At 35.5% G+C, this 19,197-nt stretch overlaps 1 protein-coding gene across 1 annotated transcript; it reads right to left on the bottom strand.

The window, feature by feature from the left end:
* Positions 1–5,562: 5,562 nt before the first annotated feature.
* Positions 5,563–15,799, bottom strand: LOC103339934 (precursor of CEP9). The gene is given in 3 exon segments (XM_016796058.2): positions 5,563–5,798; positions 10,880–10,992; positions 15,415–15,799. Coding segments are annotated over 3 exon segments (639 nt in total). The 5' UTR covers positions 15,705–15,799.
* Between the last annotated feature and the right edge of the window lie 3,398 nt (positions 15,800–19,197).

The raw sequence follows: 19,197 nt of genomic DNA on the forward strand, positions 1-19,197 counted from the left end.
CGCTCCCGCCAACACTTTGTTGTCCAACGTATGTCATGTGAGAGAGAGAGTGAGAGTGAGAGTGAGAGGGAGAGGACAGCAACAAAGATTAAAGTCAAAGTCAACCCAATAAGGATGGCGATCTTGAAAGATGTTGTTGCCGGCCTACCTTGCAAAAGTTTTCTTTCACATGAAAATCTTTTGGACCATTTAAAAAGAACCATTTAAAAAGATGTGCATGCAATGCACCAGCAGCAGCAGCAGGTTCTTGATAAATTCGTATGTCTTTTTCTATTCTTTTTACTAGCCCCTTTAGCATGTGCCACTTTTCTTTTCTTTTTTATTTATTTTATTTTTAGAATTTAAAAAATAATAATATAGGTAGTTATGTTTTTTATAAAAGTAGGACATATTATTTGATTTTCGTTTTAATTTTAATTTTTTTAATATGAATAAAAATATGCATTTATCATATTATCCTTATTTAATTAATAATTTTAATTCTTAATGTTTTAATTAACCAATAACATTTTCTGATATTTTGAATGTTTTATCATTCTCTGCTTTTTGCTTGATATATATATATATATATATATATAGATAATAAAAAAATATTTATGCCATGTCACTTTTTAAAGTTCAGTGAGTTCATCGTAAAATCTGTCAAAATTATAGAGGTAGGCAGTGGTGAAGCATAATTTGTTCAAATTTTCTGAGTTACCTTATATTAGATGTCAAATGACAAAGAAGTTTCATGGAGGTTGGAGAGGACCACGGCAACCTCATGTCTATATAAACTAATTATAATGCATGGGAGTTTGGACCTGAGTGAAGTGACTGATTACCTGACAGGGATGAAAATAACAGCTTGATGGTACCATATATAAGTAGCAGGACATATCTTTGTCCTCTCAGTCTCAGTGGTTTGCCTCTACAGGGAGTTGAAGTTAATTTTACATGGCAGAAGTTCATCGAATTGCCTTATTTATTATGGTTCTTGCAGTGATGGCAGTTTGCAATGAAATTATGTGCATTGAAGGGAGGCAATTGAAGCCAATGCAGAAACAGGCGCAATTCAAAACCTTCAATATCAATGGCGAAGCTGAAAGAGAGATGTGGATGCAACGAAGCCAAACTATGAGCCTGCAGCATCCTCCTCATCACCACACATGGCCAAGTGATCACCATGAGGAGGTTCATGCTGTAGTACTTGACGACTCCAAAAGATCGAGCTTACCAGTGCCCATGTCACCGACACCAAATTACAGGGTTGGTTTTACCTACGAAGAATACAAGGACGATTTTGAAGCCCAAGCCACTACATCATCTGATAATGAAGGTGGATAATTATCGGCAGCCTCGTTAGTTTGTCGAATCAGACTATGATTTATTTCTGTTTGGAAGAATAAATTTATTTGTATCATCTGAACGAATCATCAGACTATTTATTCACCTCTCGCTAGCTTGTAGAGACGAAACTCACTTGTTTTTGGGAAATATTAAGCTCAATATGTAACCGGTGAATTTGGAATGGTGGTTGGCATTGCAATGGTAATGTATGGTCACTCTTTTCCTAGAAGTATGAATGAAGCAATCGGTTTTTATTTGGGCGGCTTGACTTTAGAACACTAGGTATTAAAAACATGATATATTTAGTCATATATCTATTCTTAGCACTAATGATATAGATAAACCATACACCATTTAATTTCTATAAACAAACAAAAAAAAATTCAAAAAATGATTGCTGGCCATATTGAATTTAATTTTAATTATTAAATTACTTTAATGTCCTATTGAGTGTTTTGGCTTTTTTTTAATGAGGTTTTGAGGTTGGGCTTGTTTTAAGAAATCGATGACAATTTTTTAATTTATAAGAAGTTAAAAACCTTTTTGCTATGTTATAAATGGACTTTGGGTGTGTTTCTAAAGTCCATTTCATATAGGGTGTTTTTTAAAAATAATTTGGTCCCCTATATTGGGTATAACAGTGAATCTCCCTTAAAACTTTGGCAGCCTTTTCTTGACTCGACGAGCACCTTGCAAATTGGTCAAATGATACATCATCAACAAATCATAATGTCGAAATAATCTGAAGATTTTTGTTGAGCTCACTTAATCCTGGATTGATAATAACAAAGGAAAAGTTAGACTTTTCATTCTTAGACAACATCAACAGAAAGAAATCTAATTAATTAGAGTTTCATAGTGTGGTATAGAGAAAACAAACGTTCAAACATGATTTCCTCTGGGTCATCTTTTGTTTATAGTTCATGGCATGGGCTTCATCTTCTCCTTTGCCTTTCAACAAAAGGCTGGTTTAATATGGGCTTGTTTCTGTTTCACATGAAGGATCTGTTTAGTGCCTTATTACTCAAGCCCATTAAATGGGGAAAATTCTGAAATTTATACTAAGAAGATTCTGCCCTCGGCGCGGACGAACTGGGGCTAACTGTAAACTCATAGGTCACCTGTTCCAATCCTACTGCTATTGTGTAAGTTCTTGATTTACAAACACACACACTGTGGGGTTGGAGTTTACCTGGCAGGGATGAGTCCAATGTGGCCCTGCCTTGAAGGGGTTCCCCAGATATAATCAAAATAAAACTTAAAAAATTCTACATTTCTATGTAATGGACATATTTGATTGCGATGATGCAACCAAAATCGAAATGGTGCATTTTGATATCATCATATTCTAGAATAAGAAGGTATAGCTAGGATCGATCATCATCAACTTAGAGATTTGATAAGGTTAGGTGAGATTACTTTGCTCAATCTGAGATGATACATATGATTAGTTATATATACCACTTTCGTACTCATTACTTTTGTTGATGATCAGGATCACTATTGATATTTTATTGCGACAATACATTAGCTTAGGCCACTATAACTTTCAACAACCACTAGCAGATTCCCAACTTAGAGTACTCCCAGAGATATGCTTGAACAATGTGTTTCTTCTATGGCCTTGGTGAAGGGAAAAATAGTGTTAACACTTCTATACATTCATTCATCTGTCATCACAGTCACAGTAGCTACTACCTATATTAATGGAGAAATGGGATCCCATACTTATGTCTTTTGTATTGTCAATATTGTCTTTATGATCAAAATGACATTCTTTTATATATAATTTAGAGTTTATAGTTAAATGCTTATGGTTTATATCGAAAGAAGAAGAAGAGAACAAAAAAAATAGTTTGCTAATAAAGTCAACCCAACTTACCAAATTAACGTACGTAATGAATTATTCTACTTCACAAGGAGGGGAATTCGAATTAAACATATACTTCTCTTTGTTTACCCCATATTCTAAGTTCACATAAACTTCTAATTCAAATTTTCACAATTTCTAAGAAAACCCCTCTATCTTCTAAAATTACCCCTAAATATACACCCAGCATAAAAAATAAAAATAAAAAACTCATCAACCTCACACCTGACACCCCACACACCACACCCAAATGTTCGTAATCTGAATCTACATTAGGCTTCTTAATATAATGTCCACCTCTCTCACAACTTAAAGTAACTCTAGCTCTCCTTGTTATATTTTTCCCAGCTCCATCAGACCTCACACCCCACACCATTTATGAATAAAAAACTCATCAACCATATGTCCTTCATATCACAAGTAAACTCACATAGACTCTGTTATGTTGTATGGTTGCTCTACTCAGCTATATACTCTATTGATTAATATAATTGCTCTACTGAGCTATTTTCTCCATTGATTATTCACTCCAGTCCAATCAAAACAGATTGTGTTGTGTTGCTCTTTCAGATTGAGTTGCCCTAGTGCTTGACAAGTTTCAGAAACTACATCTAGTTGATTCTGACTTTGTATTTTTTTTTCTTCCTTTGGTCTATGAATTGATCATATTCAAAAAGCCTGAAGGGCAAGGAGACTAATTCTGGGAGGAGTCCCAAGCCAAGAAATAATCTAGGAGGAGTCCCAGACTAAGAAATAATCTCCTCAATAATTCTGGGAGGAGTCCCAAACCAAGAAATAATCTCACATTACATACTTCAATTGACGACTCACAAGCCACTATTTGCATACTGTATTTAGGGTTTGAGAAGAGAAGATGAAAGTATAGTAGGTTTCTATTGAAAGAGAAGAGTAATCTGGCAATAGGGTGTAGAGGAGTTTGTGTTTTTCTAAAACTTAATATGAAGAGTGGTGTGATGTGTGTATAGATGTACTAAGGTTAAGTATTAAGTTAGATAACATTTTTTGTCTTTTTACACAATAATAAAACTTAAGAGCTTAATGATTTAAGTATTGGAGTGAACAAACAAAAGTGTGAGGTTTAAATAAAAAACTCATTTGAATTTGAGTATAAAAGGGTAGATACACTGTCTGTCCTGACCAATTAAGCTAATCCCCATCTACAACTTCTATATATAGCTTTAGTTTTAACAAGACCATGCACCTTAACAGTCACTGGTCAGTACATGCCACAACTTGAGCATGATGTAAACTCATCCGTTGATTAATTGAAGTTATCTATTGTTTGAAACAAAAACAAAAAAAAACAAAACAAAACAAAACAAAACAACACCAAAAAAAAAAAAGAAAAAAAAAAGAAAAGAAAAGAAGAGAGAACAAGAACAAGAAAGGTACAAAGATATTATTTTACGCACATTAACACATAAATAAGCATTTCTTTGAGACTAACCGAATCAAAACGCCGTACAGAGCGCATGCTCCAACTTGCAAATTTTATAAGGCAACCCACGAGCCATTGTCTCTGAGTGAGACCAAATCCCTAATCAATCAGTTTGGAAAACCTACCAAACGAAACTTTAAGCAGCCTTTTGGCCCCTTGGAACGACACTTTAACTTTAAGCAGCCAATTTGGTCCTTTGGACCAAAGCTCTCGTGCGTCTTTGTCACTTTTATTTTGTTTTTGGTCAATTTCGTCTTAAACTTAGAATCCAAGAGATCAACCTCAAAGTGGGGTCAAGCTAGCCATAATTCGTCAGCTTTACTAGTGCTTAAACTAACTTAACGAACCGTACTTGTTTCTAATTGCACATGGGACCAAGCAAAGTTAGCAAACCACCCAAATTTCGAATTAATTCTATAAACCCACTTTTAGCTTTTGCTAAACTTGTTTAAACCTATTTTTAGTTTTATGCCAATGGGATATAGTCTAGTGGAAAAGGGCATTAACTTGCAAAACAGTGGTTTCAGTTTCAAAACTCCATGACACCTACATAGTCTGTGTGTGAGAAACCCTCATTCCCTTATAGTTAATTAACAATAAAACGGACATAATTGAGACATCTAATTCAAAATCAATTGAATGCTAGTGGAGAGAGGAGCTGGATGATCTTTATATACATTGAGAAAGACCAAGTAATTAATACATGGTACAACACATGTGATCGATTGAAATAGGTAGCGAGGATAAATTTAAACAAATAAGTTCTTTTTTTGTTGTTGAGTACAAGCGATAGTCTAACCGACAGGAGAGTAGGCACAACTGATGTCATGGGGATTCAAACTTGAAATCCGGTATACAAGTCAATGCCTTTTTTTCATTGGGCTAGACCTATTGACTAAACAAATCAGTTTTTAATAGAGTGACCAACGCCCGGACTGTGACCCGGTGTCGTGGGTCGAAAATCGTCAGTAACATGTTCAACCTTTCTTGGCTGATCATGATCAGCTTGCACCGAACCATGGCCATCACTAGCGTTACGGTGATCATCATTAGTGCTTGGACTGGTAGTCCTCATCACCATGTTCTCAATATGCCTTGAGCTCGGCCCGGACTTCAAATGCCTTCCCTCCACATGCAAGGCTTCATGGCAACTTATCAAAAAGAGCAGGCAAGTACAGATAGTGGTGGTCATCAGACTAGAAATCTTGGCCATCTTAAGCAAATTTAGATCGTTCAGAGAAGAGAGAGAGAGAGAGAGAGAGAGAGATTTAGTATTTGGTGTTATATGGTATTGGAGGGTTTTGATGAAGAAGTGTGGTGTATGGAAACCTATTGCTCTACTGTGGTATTTATATGGGCTTGAAGAGCTGAGTGGCGCCAAACGGCCTCTCTCTCTCTCTCTCTCTCTCTCTCCCTCCAAGTAATAGTATCTACGGGTTGAGGAGGCAAGGCATGTGCAGGTCCATAGGAGCGGGAAGATTCCACACAGATTGTGAGATATATAAAATCACCAAAAAAAGCAAAGCTAAAGTATAAAGTTCTCTGGACGGTTTATATTAACTGTTTAAGCCCTACCTCTCATTACAAAAACTAATGCACCACCGCTACATGCTAGTTGTCTATATTCTGTTTGCCCCCATGGCCCGCCCATGCAATCAACTAACCCTTCAATTTCTTTTTTACTTTTTAAATTTGTCTTTAAAAAAACCCCTGCATATATTATATATATATATATAGAGGGCAAATGTCTGCGCATGTCAACACGGTGCCACCATTTGATTGGCCTCCCCTACCGACATGTTCTTTTTTGTTTGTCCTTAAAAAAACCTAACCTATTTTCGACAAAATTGATTACTTTAGCTAGGCTGTAGAACCATCTTTATATTTCAGATTTTTCAAGTACTGTTTTTAAGAGATTAACAGGGTGTCGATTGATTGATGTTGATATTTGCAGCCGACTTCTGGTGAACATTCCCACCTGCCCGAAGCTGATTGTGTCCTTGACCTAATGCTCTGTTCTGCAAAATTCCCCTCATAACATAACCTTTTATCATCAAATGCGGCCCATAAAATTTAAACTTCAATCATCTTCTGATAAAGCGACAATCGAGTAAATAAATAGTCATATGAGCATCCAAACTAATAGTATTTGTAACTCAACTTACATGAGCTAGACTAGTACTCGACATACAATACTGGCATGAGATCTGGATCTTCACAGGGTTGATTATAATGTCACTTTTATTTGTCAAACTACCCAAGAGGGCTGGCTGCATTGAGGCTTTAAAAAATGAAAGGGTGTCCTTCCCACTATTTCACCTATATATGAACCCTCCCACTAACTACGATCCACTATTTGGAGAAAGGTTAGATATATATTTATGGGGTCGTCGGCATACACAAAATGTTCAGATTCAAGCAAAGTAATTATAATTTATATAGAAGATATGATTTCTTTTTGGTCAGACAAACCAAACTTTCGAAATGAAAAGACCCCATAAACCTTTTGCGGTTCCAATCTGTTGTGCGAGCTTTTAACACCATCATTAGCCACCAAAACCTAGAAAGATTCCTCAGCAGACTTTGCAGTTCATCATGGCAATATTGAAAAAGAAAACCCGCTAGAGCAATTAGTACTAATATGATTTATTAGTGTAGCTAACCCAGTTTTAGGACGATTAAGTAGTAATTAATTATTATAATCTATACAGTTGGGTTTGTTGAATATATATTTGTAAGATGCTCAAGATATTCTCTCTTGTGGTTGTTGAAGTGGCTTTCATTGATTGAAGTCCAATGAGTTTCTTTTTTGTTGGACGGTTGGATCAGGTATATTAAACATATTCAACGGGCCAGATTCATTTAAGTAATACTAACCTCTTGGCATTGTGGTGGTTTTTTCTATTGTGTTTTATTTATTTATTTTGCCTCAATTTAACATTAATATCCTTACGCATTGTGGTGGTTTTTTCTTTCGGTTTTGTATGTGAGGTACTATTGGTTTTTCCTTTCTTTTCTTTTTTTGGTTTCAAAGCTTGTGACACCGTAGGTTAGGGTTTAGCTTTATAATAGTATAGATATAAATTAGTTTCAAACACGCGCAAGACACAGTATGAAACGCCTTAGGTCATGTCGTTTACATAACCTAGCACGATTTATCTTGTTTGTACTAGGTCAAGAATCAAGGTATATATCTACAAAAATTTAGGCCTCCTTTTTCTTAGCCATGGATTGGCTTGTGTGAATGGATTTCGGTTCTCAAACTCTCTCATTGAAATATCCTCTTTATACCCATATATAAAGAGAGGGAAAACTATCATATACAATAATTGATTTGTAGTTTAAGTGGTTAAGAGTAGTTAAGCTTCATTTTTCTTAACCATGGATTGCCTTGTGGGAATGGATTTTGGTTCTCAAACTCTCTCATTAAAGTCTCCTCTTGTTAGGTTATGTTTAACTAAAGTTCTTATGTATTCAATCAAGCTTAAAGAATCTAGACTAGTCTAAGTTAGTGCTGAAGGAAGTTGAGGTTCTACCCCAAAACCAATTGGCAATGGGGGGAGTAGCTCAACTCCTTATAAACTCAGGCTAGGTCCCTTAACATTATTTCAATGTGGGATAAACATTCTCAACACGCCCCCGCACGTGTGGTGAACTTTCAAGCCTAACACATGGACAACATATATTGGGTGACGTGGGAGCACGTGTGGCTATTGGGCCTAACATGTGAAGCCTTGCTTTGATACCATGAAGGAAGTTGAGGTTCTATCCTAAAACCAATTGGCAATGAGGGGAGTAGTCCAACTCCTTATAAGCCCTTGCTAGGTTTCTCAACTTTTCAATATGGGACATTTTACTTTCACATTATCACACGCCCCCTTACGTGTGGCGAATTTTCAAGTCTAACACGTGGACAACACATATTGGGTTACGCGGAGCACGTGTGGCTGTTGGGCTTTCACACATGGGCTAATCTGCTCTGATACCATGAAGGAAGTTGAGGTTCCACTCCAAAACCAATTAGCAATGGAGGGAGTAGCCCAACTCCTTATAAACCCAGGCTAGGTCTCTTAACATTTCAATGTGGGACAAACACTCTCAACAAGTGCTTCGTTGATTACTGTAACTAAGATCAACTTCACAATGCCTCAATGCATTCAAAGCTCATTGAAGGTAATTCATTTATGTTTGTGTTGCATGCATTGTAGTGTTCTCTCTTGTATGACTAGTTAATTTTTTTTTTTAAGTTTACTTTTTGCATGACTAGTCATCATTTGTTTGTCATGTGTTATTGCCACATCATTATTTTTTCTCATGTGGGCTTTAACCTTGCCAGCTGTAAGCTTTCTGTCCTAACTATTTTTGTCCCATTATGGCTCCAATGATTGGCCGCTAGGTGCATTGGTTTTAGGCAAGATATTTTTGATAAAACGGTTGTTGTAAGAAGCAGTCGTCACTTTCACTGAGGGTTTTGAGCTTTGCGTTTTTTTGTTCTTGGCGAGGTCAAGCGAATGAGATTTTCAAATTGGTTTTGAAATCTGCTTATGTTTTCGAAAAATTTGAATCTAGCACAACACTTCACTCATTCATATAATTTCTAGGTCTGATTATTGTTTGGTCTCTTCAAGAAGATGGTTTCTTGAAGGAGTCGGTCCATTTAGTTATTGAATCCACATTTCATTATTCAAAGTTGATTATGAGTTGATCATTTGGTACCATGGAGTGAAGAGTTGAAGTTGATGTTGACGCAGCCATTTCCATAAAGATGGCTAATGTTTATGAGTTGAGCATGAAGATTGCACAGAAATGTAGAGCTACTTCTTGAATAGATCTAGGAATTCTTGAGCTTGTTTGTGTGTTCTATGTAAGAATCTTTTATGCTTAGTGTGGATTTCCTGGTCGGATGGTGACCCCTCGTTTGTCCCAGTAATAGGTTTCTTGGTGAACATTTTCTAGTGATTGATTAGTCATCCATGTTTAATACTCTTGCAACTTCTGAATGGATGCACACACATTGTTCACCACAGTTATTGCTAGCATTGGTGATGCCTAGATTGATAAATCATTTTGAGTGCTTAGGTTGTCACATAAATATCTTCTAGATTTGTAGGTTATTATTGATTGATCTATTGTGGATTGTTTGTTACCTGTGTGTTTGGGAGTCTATAACTAGTTGTTGACTACTCATATTGTTGCTAGGTTCACCTTGTTCCTTTTTGTAGATCTGTCTAATGGATTTTTAGATTTACGCCTTTCACCTAAATACCAGTTTCACTCATATCTAAAGAGAGGGCCATATGTTGGAGTCCCTCCTTCCCTAAGATCGCTATGTATTAGAGAGAGAGAGAGAGAGAGAGAGAGAGAACAAGCCCTACATGATGGCTAGTCTTGAAGGTGTTATCAGTCCGATGAATTAATTTGGCTAGCACAAAAATGCATGCTCTCTAGACCAAAAGAAAAAAAGTAAGTGGTTATTGTACTTATAATCTCATGTGATGGTTTGTATAGACCCGCCAACATTGTTTTGATATCTACACTGAAATTGCAAGAAAAGGCAATTTAATTAAGGATGGCGTTCAAACAAACTGTTAGTTTATAGTAGATAAGAAATTAGAAGAGAGAACCTTGAGAACCCAGCAATTCCCTATTTGGTCCAAATGTTTGATCATTGACTTTTTGAGGGTGTGGCTTGGAAAGTTGGAATTAGAAAGGTCCGTTTCCATTTTCTATCTTTTTTTTCCTCTAATTAAACAACATTTCCATTACCTCTAATTCTAAGGGGATATATTTTCCAAAAATTACATGTGTTCTACGTCCATGTCTTTCTCACCATGCAGACACATGCAATAAGGGTGGTGGTTTTGGATTCATCCACAATAGGAGGAGGAGGAGGAGGAATGAGTCTTTTTTTTGTTTTAGAGATTACAATATAAAGTCCCGACCGAAATCCGAATCTAAAAGGTTAAAGTTGAGAGTCAAGACAAACAACTACACATGAAGAGATGTTCCCAGAACATTCTAAATGTTTGAGAGACAACAACTTAAGACAATAGAAACCAAGCATATTCATTAAATCAAAAGCGAACATACATAAACAAGCCATAAGACCTAGCTTAGCTAAACAACCATAGTGAATACAATCGTAAAATACTTTTTTTTTTCTTTTTGGCCTGAGAATTGAAAACCCTAGATAATAATAATGATATAGTACAAGCACACACTGTCACAAATACGAAGATGATGCTGAGGCTTCTAGTTGTGAACAGCATGGCCAACTCCGGGACTGTGACCTGGTGTGGTGGGTCGAAAAGCTTCTACATGACCAGGGCTTGGGCTCTCAACAACATTGTGTTCTCCATCAGCCTCTCCTGCCCTGGTTTTAGGGTCCGGGCTCAAGCATTTCACACACTTCAAGTCCTTACTTACTTTCAAGTTCCTTCCTTCAATACAGATCAGTTCATTAGAGAAAATCATTAGAAGAAAAAATAAGCAAGCGGTATAACTGACATTGGCCATAGTGAGAGCTGAGAAGTATGTATATATGCTAGGACTTTATAAAAAGGCTTAGTATATGGTATACTCTAATGAACTCAAGCTCTTAGAGAAGAGGAGAGAGACTTATAAAGATACTTATAATCACTCCCTCTCCACGGTATTTATAGAGTGAGCAGCCAAGGCAATGGCCTCCAAGAATTAAAGAAACCAAGAAAAGTGAAACTAACCCTAGAGATAAAACCAACCCCCAAACATTAAGGAAGATTCCTTGGAGAACGTGAGTTGCTCTATAGCAAAGAAATTAAATATTGCAAGTGTACTCTCTCTCTCTCTCTCTCTCTCTCTCTCTCTCTCATGTTAAGCTCTCACAATTTACTAATTATATAATCAAATTTATAATGGGTAGTTCACATGGGATGTACAATAAGCACGTTCATGAGTTCTAACTCATATGACATTGATATATATTGAATGAGAACTAAGCAGTAGATATTAAGTTCAAATCATCTTTTTCGCTCATAAGTTCTAATTCAAACTAGCTTTTTCACATTATAAAGAGGCGGTTTACAATGTAGTTAGTTTTCTACCCTTAACGAGAGTATAGAACAATCACTTTTGCAGGTCACGCTAAGCTGACAAGAATTAATGTCTACAATAACATTATGCATGTTAAATGCATCTGATTATGATGAGAATTATGCAGAGCATTAACACTCGACATTGGCATTAAGTATATTCCTAACTCAGTCTCCGACATTCAGATACATGCAGATACTGAATTGGTTTCTATTGCCTCTCAATTACAAATAAAATCTTCTGCCATCATATTTAACCACCTTTTTACATTTTTACTCTCTCTCTCTCTCTCTCTCTCTCTCTCTCTCTCTCTCTCTCCATATAGTGTTGTTTATTGAGAGAAATTGAAGAAGAAGAACAAGTTGGTACTTGAAACACACACACACACACACCCCCCTGACCCAAGAATGTGGAGAGAGAGGGATTCTTTCCGCCTACCCATGCCACTATGCCCAAAATTAAAAAACTCATCACAATAACTTAACTTTTGTTGTTATAGGCAAACCTTATGCATCTGCCACTAGCCATAAGATTCTTAGCAGAATTAATATACAAAAGGCAGCTATACTATATGGCAATCACAACTGTAAAAGACTAATATATATAGCTGGGGACTTGCACATGGAGACGATTTTGACTCTTAATTTAAATTCTCTGCATGCAGCTTTCTATATATCTTGTGATTCCCTTTGTCTACAATCGCCAAAGTTGCAAGTAAAGGTAAAGTGCTAATATACAATATATAATCTCTTTGGTTATCGTGTGATACATAATTCAAGAATCTAGGCTATATACCTAGCTATATATAGAGGGCGCACACACGTAGTTAGTAGGATTCAGTGACTCTTTTCCATTTTGCGGCTGCCCAATTTGAAGATGCCAACCAAGGGCTTGGCTTCAAGGGGTTAGCATCAGATGTCACGCTCATTTAGGCTCTAGGCAAAATCATGTGTGATCTGGCTGGCTGGCTATATTTAATGTGTTTTTTTTGCTTCTTCAAGGTGAAAATAAAAGGGAAGGGGTCGTAACTTTTAAGCTATGCATGTGGCGGCTCAATCAATTTGATTACTTTCCTAGACAAATTGAGCTCCTGCTTTTGAGGAAAATGCATCCATCGTTTAATTTGGCTCAATGTATTGTGCTAATTAACTAGATACCAATGTGGCAGTGTCCATTTATCTTTCCGTAGGCCGAAAAAATAAAAAAACAAACAAATAAAGCTAGGTCTCACTTAATATAAACCATATTGAACAAGATAGTTCATTGGTTAGTTAACAACTCCCTACTCCAATATATCTTTGGATTTGTTTTGGATTTCTCCTAGAAGAGCTAAAACTAGTTTTCAACAACTAAAAATGTTTCTAACTGTGTTTGACAAAAACACTGAAACATTTATGTCTTATAAAAGTGATTTTTGAAGAAGCACTTGTTCAAGTACTTTTATGCTGTCAAATTTCATTCCTATATAGAGATGACCAAATTATCAATGTTAATTTTATCAGCCTCTCGATCTCGAAATAAGTAGGGCATTAGGTGTTGGCTTTCATGTGGCTTCTCTTTTTTTTATAAAGTGTTTTTGTCTCTCAATATAATGTAAATATGGAAAAAGGGGTTGATTGGCTCTTGTTGGATACTTTATTCTCCAGTGTGTAAAGTGTTATACTAGGAATAGCTTTATGTTGTTAGGCTTCCACAAAAAGAAAAGTGATTACATCTCTGTCCATAGGACCTAAGGCTAGTTCCCTTATATGGAAATAGATAGTTTTACACTCTTCATATGTTGGTGGTCCTCCTAACTTTCTATTTTATTTTTTCATTTTGCTCTCACTTGTGGTCCTAACTTTTTGCATGTTGTTCTCCTTGTATCTGGTTTCAATTCATATCATGCTTAACTAATTAATTATAATAAGTTCTCAACTTCAAAAACGAAAAAGAAATTCATATGCAAAAACTTACCCTCCTTTTGCCAGTCTCCTACATGCAACTTCCTTTTTCTTATAATCTCTGAGATCTCAGACTGAGTACATAACTTCTTAATAATTCTAATTACTTGTTCAATATGACTGTAATAATTTTATTTTATTTTTGAATACAAGCGAGACGGGAGATAATAGAAATCAAACATAGAATCTCTAAGTGCAGAGGAGGTGAATTCTCTCAGCACTTGAAACGACAAATTGGTTTTTTGTTCGTTTTATTTATTTGAATTTATTTTGTTAAATTGATTCTAGGGCAGAAAATTTGGTCATATGGTCCGCCTTATCATGATTCTTTGGTTGATCAATAGCTCGACCTGCTTTTCATGATGCAAAATTCTAACTGATTTTTTATTTATTAAAAAACTGATACGTTTGTTAACCTAATTTTATGTTGAAATTTGTAAACAATTACCGACACCCTCATCTTATTCATAAAATCGTGCTTGCATCGCATCTCCTCCATAGCTCCTCTCCTCTCAAGGTCTCATCCTTGATCCCCCATGAAACTGAGATCCCAGCTGCATCTCAAATTTTCTTCTAAATTTAAGATTTCCTTCATGTGGATTGGAGTGTACGTATTTGTGAATTTTAGGTATAGATGGTTAAGATGCAGCACTCTATATTATTATTAATTTCTTTTACTTTGTTTATTATACGGGAAGATTGAAATTTGTTTTTTACTTTCATATTTCAATTGCACAAGTAACTTTTTTAAATGTTGGCCGTGCACTTTTTTATTTTTACTTTTCATAGTGTCACTATCTCTTTTTTAAGAAATTCTGGAATTGCATTCATAATTCAGTTAAAAAAACCATTAGCTACAAGGGGCCAAATACAACTAAGATTGCTATCTCTTAAGTTTTTTTTAATTTTTTTTTATATATTAAAAAAAGTACACGACTTATATGTATGCGAGAAGCATAATATAAGAATGATTATGTATGCTCAATATGTGGACGTATAAAAATATTATATATATATATATATATATATTTCTTTTATGTGTTATACTAGATTGATAATCTATTAACATGTGTATAGAAATCTGGCATGTGAAATCCACTATATCTATCCATTTTATTGAACTCGGATTAATTCAGTGTACATGTAGTAAAACACAGAGAAATATACAATGACACTTTTATTTTGCATAAGAAGCTTGATGTGACACAATTTTTTTAAGCACAAACGATAGTCTAAACTACAGGGGAAGGAAGGTTTTTCACGCACACATTACCACAATGTCCTGGGGGTTCGAACCTGACACTACCACGTGACACATAGATACAAAGAATTACATGCCCCTTTTTTTTGGGACAAGAAGCTTACATAGCTTTACATTACTTTTATTGAAACCTGAAATTAAGGAAGAGCATGATAATGATTTTTGACATGCCTAACTGAGAGCCTAAATTAATGGTAATTTACATAACATAAAACCCATAATTGACAAGCCCCTACATGTGTTTATGGATTTTTATTTTTATTTTTATACAAATAATATTGGGATAGAGGAGAATCGAACCTAGGACCTCGGGTGCAAGGGTAAATGTTCTTAACCAACTGAGCTACAAACCCTTTTTCCATGTGTCTATGGACTTGGTTTGGCCTTTTGTGGTTGAACACCATGGCCAACACCAGGGCTGTGACCAGGTGCTGTGGGCCTTGTTCCTGCAGTAACAAATTTACTAGCTTTCCCTGGTTGCTTTGTGTTTGTGAATTTATGACCAACACCAGGGCTGTTTCCTGGTGTTGTAGGTCTAAAATCATCTGTATATGCTGCATAAGTACCTGAAATTGAATCATGATCAGTTGCCATGGGACTAGCAATGTGATGGGGTGTGGGTTGGCTGCCTTGCTCTCCCAATTCCCTTTTAGAGTTAGCTTCAATTGTGCTGATCAATTCTTTGTTCTTCGGCCAAAATGGCCTGCCCTCAATGCACACAATTTCAAAGCATGCAATTAGTGCAAGAAGAAAAGCACATTTAGCTTCCATAACTAATGGAAAAGAGATTAATGTACTAGATGGTTTTATAAGAAAGTTGGTGTATATTTGAAGAAGTGCTCAAATTGCAAGAGAAATGAAAAGGGAACGAGAGATGTAGAAGCAAACACATGATAATAAATTCACATCTAGGTGGGTATTTATATAAAACCCAGTGAGGATCTTATAACCGCTACTTAAAATTGTATAAACAAAATAGTGGACTGCATGAACTTTCAATTTGGACGGTTTCTAATTCTATGCCATAACCTTTATGGGGCCCTCTCCTAATTAGGATCCATAATTAGATACTCCATTGCTACTTCTTTCTTTTCTTACATTATCTCTCTTTTCTTGATACACAAAATACTATTATCATAAAGAAAAGTCCAATTTGACTTGCATTGCATAAGGAGGAGAAAAGATTTTGATCCACTTTCTTGTCATGGGTAGAAAAAAATGGCATATGCAATTCAGTTAAAACATGTGTTACGAAATTCATTAGAGTCTAGAGTCGCCCTTGATTTGCATAGTGACCTTTCATCATGCTGAAGTGTTGCTTTAGCAAGATTACAGGGCCGGTTATCTAATGATCAATCAAAGTTTGTTTAGAAAAAAAATTAATGGGGGTACTTGAACAGCTAAACGATTAGTTTAGGTTGAATAAAACAAGAACCCCACCACCGAAATGCACCAAGAGATAGAGATTCTTCTGTACTATCCCACTTGTTCTGTATAGTATTATATATATGTGGATGGCTAGCTATAGTACAACCTTCATTAGAAACTCTGTCGGGCATTCAACTGAATTAAGCACATCTGTCGTTACTCTAATCTGGTTTGAGTTTTTATATTTTTTGTTTATGGTTTGTGAAAACTTTCAAATGGATTCTTCGAGAGATATATTATCATCATGTATATATAACCATAAATAAATTTACTTTATTTAAGCAATATCAGAATTCATTTGTTTTTTTTTTTCCTTTCAAGATTACACAGCCTTAGCAGCAGAACAAGTATCGACAGCAGCAGGCACAGGTCATCAGATTATCATTTCGCAGTTGAAATTTTTTTTTCTTTCTTTCCATGCATGAATTTTGAACAATCATTTCAAGCTGCGAATCTAAATATATAACACACAAAAATAATAGTACCCCATGCGCGTAATAGTGACTGAAAGCACTACAATCTGTTGCACTCGTGCATTTAAACAAATAATAACTGATAAGCACTAACTCAGAAAAGCTATCTGTGGTTAGCAATGGATGGTTTATAAAAGAGCCGAAATTTGACCAAACTGAAATGGTCTTAACTAATCATACATTGATGCGAACTTTTCTCTTTGAGTTTTCATTTTTTATATGCACCATTTGACTGCGGCCTATGATTCTGTGTGGAACTTTAACTGGTATTATTATATAAGTTTGACTTCCCCGAGTTTACTTAAGTCGATTATCAGATTCTTTTCAAGTGGTTCTTTTCGTCCCAAATCACATTTCCTTCAAAGCCTTGCAACGTATTTAACATGTATTGGGTGTTATCTTCTTTAATCGAATATGATTTCTTAGGAATTTCATATGGTAATTAAGATAATTTCTTATTAGGTTTTGACTTAAGCGTTGAAAATTATATCATGTACATTTTGTTCAACTTTTTATTAATTAATTCCAATGTTGAAGAATAAGATATTCGAACTTGTATAACTTTCTATTTGAGAAAGTCATAATGGAGCAGTAGTGGGGATGGGCAATGGGTAACCATTGGTGCAAATGAGTACCTATTAAGTAGTGGTGGGAACCCATTGCCCATCACTATGTGAGTGAGGATATATACTTGTTCTCATACTCATCCATCAGATGAGCAATAGGTAGATGTGAGAGAGAGAAAGAGATTGCATATACGACCGTTCTACTTCAGAATATGTGTAATTACAGTACTTTGTGTGATAATGTGAACATGTTATGTACATAAAATGTTTTACATAATTTAAACAAACAATCAACCAATTGGATTACACGAGCAAAATTCAACCTTTGTTATGTGCAAGTATAAACCAAATTGGTTACATATGGTTGAAACTTGAAAGTTCAAATGGGGCATCATATATACATCCCGTCTTTTCAAATTGCATAACTTGTGGCAAAGTTGCCTTCCGATTCTATTTATGAATGAATGTTGTTTTATGATCTTTCATGGGTTGGTTTTGAATTTTGTCCTTCGATTGCATCCGTCCAAAACAAAATATACACACTAACGTCAACCAATGGTTTTCTGAGGACAGAAATTCCAAGATCGATTCGACACCTATATGATGGCAGTCGATTTGTTTTTATTTAAATCCCATTTAAAACTAATTAGTTGGCATGAAATTAAAGTTAAGAAGACAGAGGGTCAAAGAAAGAATCCAAAAAAGTCAAGTCAAAAGCACTAGCTAAATGCTAAACCCCAAAGCCGTGGAGGGTCCAGACCACTTTAGTTTGTCCAAAAACAATTCATTTTAATTGCCTTTTAGTATAATAGGGTCAAAAATCAAGCAAATGATGAGAGCAGAGCTCCAAAAAGCCATGCCTCATTGCCTCCACCCCCCCTCCATTTAGGAATTAGGAATGGAAATAATGAAAATGGAGAATCTTGTTGTAAAGGGGCTTTAGCTGGGATTTGTTCCTCGGTCTGTGGAAAGCCTCTCTCTCTCTCTCTCTCTCTCTCTCTCTCTCTCTCTCTCTCTCTCTCTCTCCACCACTGAGCTAGTAAAATTTAGTAAAATATATTAAGTAGCAAGATTATTAAATTGTACCAAATATAGCACAGATCAAACCGCACTTGATTGATATAGAGTATGTCTGTTGTCCTAGCCTAGCTGTGTTGCACGAATATTTTTCATTAATTATATACAATGTATTGTTTAAGAGAAGGATATCTTTTGTTAGTAAGTAGTAGGTCAGTGAACCCTGTCATCACATGCATGTAATTAATCAAATAATTAAATGAAAACTTTATTAATTGCTTGCTAAGACAAAATGTTCCGGCGCCCATTTGAAAGCATCAAGCATGCAACCTCCCTGGATTACTTTACAAGGAATATGCGGTCACATTACAAGGAATAATTCTGGAAACGAAAGAGATCAATTATATTGTTTGTTAACTTATATGAAAAGTGAAGAACAAGTATATATTTTTCTAGGTGTTCTTACTATAGTATATATGCTTGGAGGTTATCCGCCATGGAACTTGAAAGTTTGTGTATCGAATTGAAGAACAAACCAACACACCATGACAATGAGAAAACCACATTCATGGCCATCACCACATGTTGACAAAATAAATCCTAATTTAATCGGGAATATTGAGTTTTTCATATCACAATATATAATTTCGACTTTTTTCACTTATATTAATTGCCTATTGATTTTGAGTTTGATATTCTAATTTTGAACATGGTATTAGATAAGACAGTTTATGTTTGAAGCCTATAATAATGGTCACACGTTGACGCCTCATGGTGTGT

The sequence above is a fragment of the Prunus mume genome, linkage group LG8 (genome assembly GCF_029339155.1).
Source record: "Prunus mume cultivar Tortuosa linkage group LG8, ASM2933915v1, whole genome shotgun sequence".
NCBI classification, from domain to species: Eukaryota; Viridiplantae; Streptophyta; class Magnoliopsida; order Rosales; family Rosaceae; genus Prunus; species Prunus mume.